At 32.2% G+C, this 8,207-nt stretch overlaps 1 protein-coding gene across 23 annotated transcripts in view; it reads left to right on the top strand.

The window, feature by feature from the left end:
- Positions 1-8,207, top strand: part of GTDC1 (glycosyltransferase like domain containing 1) — a 494,021-nt gene that overhangs the window by 372,406 nt on the left and 113,408 nt on the right. For 21 of the 23 annotated variants that reach the window (XR_013828618.1, XR_013828619.1, XR_013828620.1 and 18 more), the window contains 2 exons: positions 3,119-3,189; positions 3,893-3,984. Coding sequence is in view for 17 of the 23 variants with exons in the window: in XM_079923629.1 (XP_079779755.1) it covers positions 3,119-3,189; positions 3,893-3,984 (163 nt within the window). In the remaining 6 variants the exon portion in view is untranslated. Of the gene's footprint in view, positions 1-3,118; positions 3,190-3,892; positions 3,985-7,226; positions 7,804-8,207 lie in introns of those variants that run through there. The other 2 variants (XM_079923626.1, XM_079923620.1) reach the window with 2 other exon arrangements.

Genomic DNA, 8,207 nt, shown 5'->3' with positions numbered 1-8,207 from the left:
TTAGTGTTTTGCAATCCTTAATGTGCACAGCTGGCAGCTGAATGCAGGTTTGATACTAACAGTTTAGACATCTTTAGATGTAGCAGATGGAAAATTTTACACAAATAAAGTAGGAGAAAGTGTGCAATTAGGTTTTTATCTGCAGTTACATGATGCATCCTCTGTTTTAGTTTAGAACATCACCTTAGTGGGTGGCCATGATCTTTCCTTGTATCCAGGCCCTACCTTCTTGACACCACATTTGATGTTGGCTAAATGCCCATGTACCAAACTTTTGTTTTTGTTGAGTGTGAATGAAATAGGGAATGCAACAATCAGCAAAGGCATACCATCAGTGAGACTGTAGCAGTCCAGTACATTATGGCTACATTCCTTGCTAGTTAAGTCACTATGGTAAAATCCTTGGCAGGATTTTTTTCAATAGTTTATTCATGATGTTCATTATTATGAGTTGTAAAGAGTATGAGAATTTCATTTTTAAAATGTCTTATGGAATGTATCACTTTCTTAGATCTTGTAGACATGCTGTGGAAACCATAACATAAAATATGAGTTACTTACAATAACTAATTTTAATCCCATCTGCTAAGTATGACAACATTAGCATTTCCACTTAATTAAAAACACCCTTAAAGCAGCAATGTTTTAATCACTCCATTTTATTTACTCTCCTCCGGTGTCACTTATAATTGTAACTTTTTATTTTTTAATAATGAGGGATTTTTTTTTCTCCTTGCATCACACAAAAAAGTGCTGTCGATAATTAGCAGTCTTCTGTTATTAGTAGACTCAGGTGTCACAACTGTGTCTCATCCTCATTACAGTAAAAAATTTCACCTATCAGATTCATTATTGCTAGATAATGCGACTGAGAGCCTTTGCAGGCCCTCCAGAAAAGTAATTCAGCCAAGCAAAATTATCAGCTAATTATATTTAGAATCAAAAGCCCAACAACTATTTGCAGATAAATTGTATGAATTGAAGTGAATAGATCTGAATATTAAGATTCATAGATTTAGCAGATGATTTGTTAATTGGAATAAAAAGGTCATTTGCTAGTCATTTTAACAATAGATCAATTGGAACCCTATTTATTATTTAACTGGTAGTGCATAAGAATTGAAATGATGAATAATTGTATTACTGTCATGAGATGATAATTTTCTTCAAAATAACAAAATATGAGAAACTTAGAAGGAATTTTATAAATTTCTTTTAAAATATTGTGGCAAATTTAATATATTTTAAAACACAGTCTTGATATAAATAATGTGTATAATAAGGTTTAGTATTTTAGAGGTCAAAATTATAACCAAAAATGGTGATTGTTTTTTTTCTTGATGAATTAGAAATATAACCACAAAGAAGATAATTTACAAATAAAAGTTGGAATCCAAATTTGTAAATTTTTTTTCTTCCTAAATCAAATAATGCCATTCCTCTCTCACTGTATTTTAATTAGCAGAGGTTTTTTTGGAAATGGCAGAGTACATGCTCATACGATGACTCAAAATGTAACTTGGCCTGCAGTTTTCTTTCGGGGAACAGAACACTCTAATTCAAATCCATTATTAAAAAGCAGATAACGTGCACTTTCTGAAATGCCTGTGACTTCACTCTTTTGATTTTATATAATTATAAGAGAATGTTCATATGTATTTGCTTTTCGATTGGCAAAGCATTTTAAAACTGAGTGTCTTCAGATAAAGTGCATATTTTCTTTTTGTTCATAAAGAATATCCCCAGTTTATGTGCTCAAAACTTTTGTGAATGTTTTATAATGCAGTCACAGTGCAGTTTTATAGCTGTGCTTATGATAAGAATTTCTATACATACCCTATTTATGTAAAAAAGAATATTAGATATTAGTTTGGATTTTGAAATTAATCATTGGTAACTAGATCCTGTGCCTTTCCACTGTGTTATCTGGTAACTGCTAGCAGTTCTTAAGCAAAACTTTGAACTCAGTGTTTTTCCAAACTTTGCAGCTCAAAGTAAATACTTTTCATTTAAACTAATTTCAGTTATAAAATAGGGAAAACATCACCCACTTAAAAACAGCTTAAATTGCATGTACTTTGTCGCTGTAAATAAACAAGGTAAACATTGACATAACTTCAAACTATTCTTGGGTTGAAAAAAATCTGCAGTTCAAAATAAAATTCTGCCTTTGGTCAACATTTTGGATGCAATTCAAAGTTTCTCATAAAATAAACATATTTTAAAGAGTGTTTTGAATTTCACTGCATAATTCCTAGCCAACAGAAATTACAGTGGTATCTTTAAGGTTTATTGTATGTCAGATCAATAGCCATTATGCAGGGCTAACACAGCCATCAAGATGCAATACCTTTCTTGTACTTAACCCTTACCGCTATGACATGAAGAAAAACTTCCTATAGGTAGGTGGTCCCTGGGGAAATCCTCTCACAAAGTGAAACTTTCTTGTTTCTTTGTTTAATAATAGCAGTATTCTTTTTGGATAAAATGGAAAATGAGCTGAATTTTGAGTCAAGAAAGCAAAATATTCATTAAGGTAATCTTCATGAGAGTTTTTCAGTAAAAGGGGGGAATAGTTCTATATCCTGCCTAATAAGTAACTATTCTGAAGCTTTAGCTTAAAATGAAAATGCCCCATCACAACAGATTGTAAATTTTTTTCTGATGCTTTTAAAAGTGCCTCGATGATTTCTACAGCTACAGTGTTAAAGTATTTGCTATTTTATTTAAACATTTTGAAAAATGAACATTCTGGGGCTTTGCAGCATTATTAAGAAAAGCTGTCCATACTTTACCATGTTGTTACATGTGTTTATCTGCTGATTATAAAATGTGTTAAACAGTATTTTAAAAACAAAAAAAAAAAATGCAGAGCTGCGCTTTGATTAATTCAGTGAACAAAACATATGCTGTTGGTTCTGTTCTATGAAATTCATATATGATTAATAAAATCTTTTAAAAGAGCAACTTTGGCTTTTCGGATTGTACTGCCGACCATATTCTTCATCCCAGTTAACTCTGGGCTCATACTGTTAACTTAGACAAACAAAACCACTTTCTGGTTCTGATGGTAATGTCTTTTTAATATATTTTTATCCTCTTCCTAAAATTTCTTTAGGTTGGAAGCTGTGTATTGTGGTTGTTACCCACTCTGTCCCAAAGATTTGGTTTATCCCGAAATATTTCCAGGTAGCTACTTTAATGTACTTTCGTCTTTGTTGAGATTTAATACATGATTCATGCTAAATTAGAAAGTTTGAAAATAAACTTAGGCAGGAGCAATTGTTTATTTGGCAAGTCAACATGTTAGTGTTAAGGAAAATTTTATGTGTTTTAATACATTAGAGTAAGCTTATATTTACCATCTGTTCTTTTAAGATAACAAAAAAGCAAGTTTTCAAATAGCATTCTTCATTGTTAGCATACACATCCCATAATGATGGATTTTTATAAGCAGGTCAGTGTTGCTGCAATTGCTTACAGATTTTTTTTTAATGATATACACAGAGAAAAACTGAGGACTGAAAGTCACACCAAATTATTTCAACAATTGACTAGTTAATAATATGCAACTGTTGTACAGGGTACATACGGCTGTCGTACTAGTTCTTCGAAAAAATTCTCATCACTAAATATATCACATATGCATTGTGTTACATTAGAATAATGTATTTTAATCACCCAAAGGAGATGTCTAAACAGCACAACTACACAGTCTTATTTAGCATTAAACATCCTTGTGAGCTGAGGTAACCTTATAAAATCATGCTTAAATAATGTAAAACACGAGGCGGCACAGAGCAATATGCATTTTTAATTAGTAAAGTGACTAATATCAAGTGTGTGCTTTGAGGTTTTTGTTTCATTAAAAATGTATCTGTTTTTCCTGCAGCTGAATATCTGTATTCTACACCTGAACAGCTTTCAAAAAGGCTCCAGAATTTCTGCAAGAGACCAGATATTGTAAGAAAACATCTCTATAAGGTAGTTATTGAGAAGAGATTTACGTGGTATAAATGCCATATTGAAGTACAAAGAAAAATCTTAAAAAAAAGAGACATTTAATTAACATACTAATGTTTAAAGGAAACATGCTAGGGAGGGATATTAGTTGTTACACTAACAAGGATTAATTAAACTGGATGCTAGTTGTATTAACCTAGGCCTTATGAAATACGTGCACTTAATGCACAGTACATGCTTTTTTTTTTATTTATTGTTTTCTAAGATGACTGTCCTTTACATTTAGCCCCAAGAGGCTTATAAAAATGAACCTGGATTAATGTAACTCATTAGTTTAAAAGGAAGTAAAGGAAAGATTCTACAATTATACTAATGAGGATAAGCCTTTCTTCCCATCAGAATGAAATCTTCAGTCCTCAAAAATTCAGGTGAATGACATTCATGAAGTTTGGTGTTCATTTTTTTAACTACTTTGAAGATGATTTTCAAAGAATCAAATGTTTCCTTTGTCCAGTTTAGTAAAATTACATAAAAACCCTCAGTTTGTTTAGAATTAGACTCTCAGTATCCTCTCTGAATGACAAAGGCAAAAGGAAAAGAGTTTAAATAGCATCATCATTCAGTTCCCTCATTCATTATCTCTTTTCCCTTGTTTGAATCAAGAATTTTACATTGTTGAAATAACAACACAAAGAGACCCTACTAAAAGTCTAAGTAATTGAACTGGGACAAATCTGCTTTATGAGTTTTGAAGGTGGCTCTAGGCCATGAGTAATATACCTTTTTATATTCTTTGAATGTAGCAACTTCATTTTACATAAATCCAGTATAGTTTACAATCTAGCAGTTTTATAATCCAGCATATTTTAATTTTCCTATGTTAATATATAACCTTCCTACATGAAATACAGTTCGCTGCCTTTTTTCTCTCCTTTCCCTTGTCATGGCCTAAAATACATATTTACATAGTGATACATCAAAACATGACTCTGTTTCTGCAGGAAACAGTTAAACTTCAAGAAAAAGGGAGAGAACCAAAAATGCAATTTAACACCCAATTTCAAGCTCATTATCTTTCATTGTCTATTAACTTGGCAATGGTTCAGAAGGTAGCTCATAATAGTTTAAAATGCTGACTGAACAGTTCCAGGCTTCAGTATTACTCCTTCAGTCAATACGATTGTATCGTATACATGGGAAGCTTCAAAGAGAAAACAGACTTCCAAGGTTTACATCCAGATTTCCTAATTTTGAAAGTTCAGTCGTGGTCTTGTTTGTGTAAAATATTAATTTAGTAGTTTCCCACGTGACAGACTATCAAAATGTTCAGATTATGAAAGTGAAGAGATAGAATAATATGTATTAACACAAGTGGATTCATTTTCTACATATGACACAAAGCTATTTTCAATGAGTTTACCGTTGAATTATTGATTTTTTTTTCCTTCTGGTGAATTTTTGGGCAATATTTTTTTCAGTTTTATTGAGATATAATTGACATACTGCACTGTATAAGTTTAAGGTGTGCAGCGTAATGACAGACATATATCGTGAAATGATTACCACCGCAAGTCTTAGTTATCACCCATCACCACATATCGGTACAAAAAAGGGGGCAGGAAGGAATGTTTTTACCTTGTGATGAAAATGGTGAAGCATTGATAATTGTATTTCCACCATCAAAATTTATCCGTTTTTAATTTGGCTTCCAGGTAGGCCTTATTATTCCCTGTTATTTTGCATCTGCAAATCTTTAACCATTTCAAAAATTACTGCAACAGGTTGCTTTTAGTTACAATAAAAAACAGATCTCCAGTTGAAATATTTTAATACAGCTATTGCCGTAACATAGCTATAATTATTTATTTTACCAACAACTTCTGGAAAAACTTTGAAAGAATGTCAGCTTAGTGGTATGCTGTTAATATACCAAATTGTTCCTCCTATAGCTTAAAAGATAGCCTATACATTAAATGTTTTTTCATGTTACTATGGTTTACATATATTTTTAGTCCACGCATCCTAAAATGGTCCAGCTCAAAGTTTTATAAATTAGTGTTTCACGCATAAGCATTTATAAGAATATATATATGTAATTCCTTTTACATACTTTTTACCATGGATGTTTTTTTCTTATAAATCTATTATACACTTTAATATATGTCCTCATTCATAGGTTTTGATGACATAATATCCAAAAATTCATCTCAAAAATTAATAAATTAGTCCAAGAAATAGAAGTAATCAAGAGCTTTATAATGCAATTGTCAGGACAAACTGGTAGAAATCACAGGAAGGACCACAGATCTAGTTGGGTTGTTGTAATAAGATTTAGAGCTAAAACAGAAAAACAATGCCTGCTAAAACTTTATAATTAAGATATAATAAGTTACACTATTTTTTTACCTTGTGCTTTATAAATATAAACATATCAGGTAACATTTGCCCTCACTAAATACCAGAGAATTATCTCCCCCAAGGCAGCTTTTTGCCTACTTCTCTTATGCAATGGAAGAGACTTTTGTGTATACTATAAAGAGAGTGTTGGGGGGTTTTTTTAGATTTGTTCCCTTGGACAGTGCTGTTTTGCTTTTAAAAACATATGCTTCTAAGATCTAAAAGGATAGAATGTCACTGAATTCTTTAATTTGCTCCTTTTACATTTTTACACCTTACTCTCTTTTTCTGTTGTTAAAAGTTTACATTTTAAAATCATCTCAACTACTTACCATGTAGAGTTCACTTTAGGATAGGATTTTTCATATGGATTCACACTTAGAAATTTAATGACTAGAATAAGGCTACTAACACTTGGCTCTCTTCTCACTTGAGACATTATACTTTCAATATGAGTGAGAGTTTGGGGGCTATAACTTGAAGCAGGATTTGAAACAGAATGCTAGTAACTGAAAAGCAGAAACAGAATTTGATACTTTTTTTTTCTTAAAGTGACTCTTCCTACTACAGAACTCTGTGCCCATGACTTCTCACCTGAAATGGTTTCAGACTTGAAATGTTTAAATTCCTCACGTGCGTGCAAGTGTGTTCCCTTTATCTCTCCCTCTCTTTTGCTCTCTCTCTCTCTCTCTCTCTCACACACACACACACACACATTTTTCTTAAAATATTTAAAGAAATACATGCAGAAACTGTTTCTTAATTATTTTAAAAACCATGTTCTGAATTTTTAAAAATCTAAAGCCATTTCTTAAAAAGTTTGCCACTAGGCTCAACCGTTGACTGCAGCTTTCTTGTACTTTCAGGACGCGTCCTTTTCTGAGTAGGTTAGACCCATTAGCCAAACACTTGCCACAGAGATAAAGTAGGTTTCACTTCATCTGGAATAGGGAGCTCTTTGATGACTCCTAAACCAAACTTGAACACAAGATTCGAGAAGTAATCATAAAGTAATCAGCCAAGGATTAACTTCTTACACTAACATCGGGCTTCCTTTTACAACCGAAGTAAGTCTAATACCGGGAAGTTGTAATTTTTGGCTCATTTTGACTATGAGAATTTACTTCCCGAAAGTTCCCAACAATTATTTGAGATCGGTACTTTGTACTTTTAGAGAAACTTTGATCATTATATTTTTAAATGCTTTAGAAGAAAATTTATGTTCACCCCCTTGTTACTGGTATTGAAAAATAGCACAAGAGTACAAGTGGGGCAGTTGTATAAAATATATACTGCCCAGACTAACAGAATAGATTTTCATTCCCACGCTATGTTTCATTTAGTTTTATTTACAAATTGAGAGATATTCTGTGTGGGAAAAAAAAAGAGATGCCATCCTTCCTTTGCTTTACGAGGGTAAACTGTAGTTTCTTAAGTTTTTTCAGATGATAGCAGCTGATTTTTATTTTGTTTTCCTCTTCAAGTTCTTCAACATTCCAGAAACCTTTATAACCTGCTGTTATTTGGAGGAGAGGGCAATTTTCAGATTTCTGCCTAAAAGTGATTCCAAACAATGCTTAAGCTTACAATTCAGACTCAGTGCCCAGAAAAGCCATTTGTGGTTTTGTCTTAATTATATCAGGCTATATCTCCCCGAACTACAGCCAAGCCACTTTAAGGTTCCTTCAAGAGACTGGTCACTTTATAGCCCCCTTTTAATTTGAGTTTCTACTCTAGGTGTGAATAAGGTGGTACTCAATAGTATTAACACGCCTCCAAAGTCATTACTTTTTTCCTTAAAAATGAACAGTTAAAAGCTCGTGATGTTTTTAGAACTTCTAAAATCT

The sequence above is a fragment of the Stenella coeruleoalba genome (genome assembly GCF_951394435.1).
Source record: "Stenella coeruleoalba genome assembly, chromosome: 6".
NCBI lineage: Eukaryota > Metazoa > Chordata > Mammalia > Artiodactyla > Delphinidae > Stenella > Stenella coeruleoalba.
The sequence above is the reverse complement of the archived record's forward strand: the minus strand, read 5'-3'. Positions and strand labels throughout refer to the sequence as shown.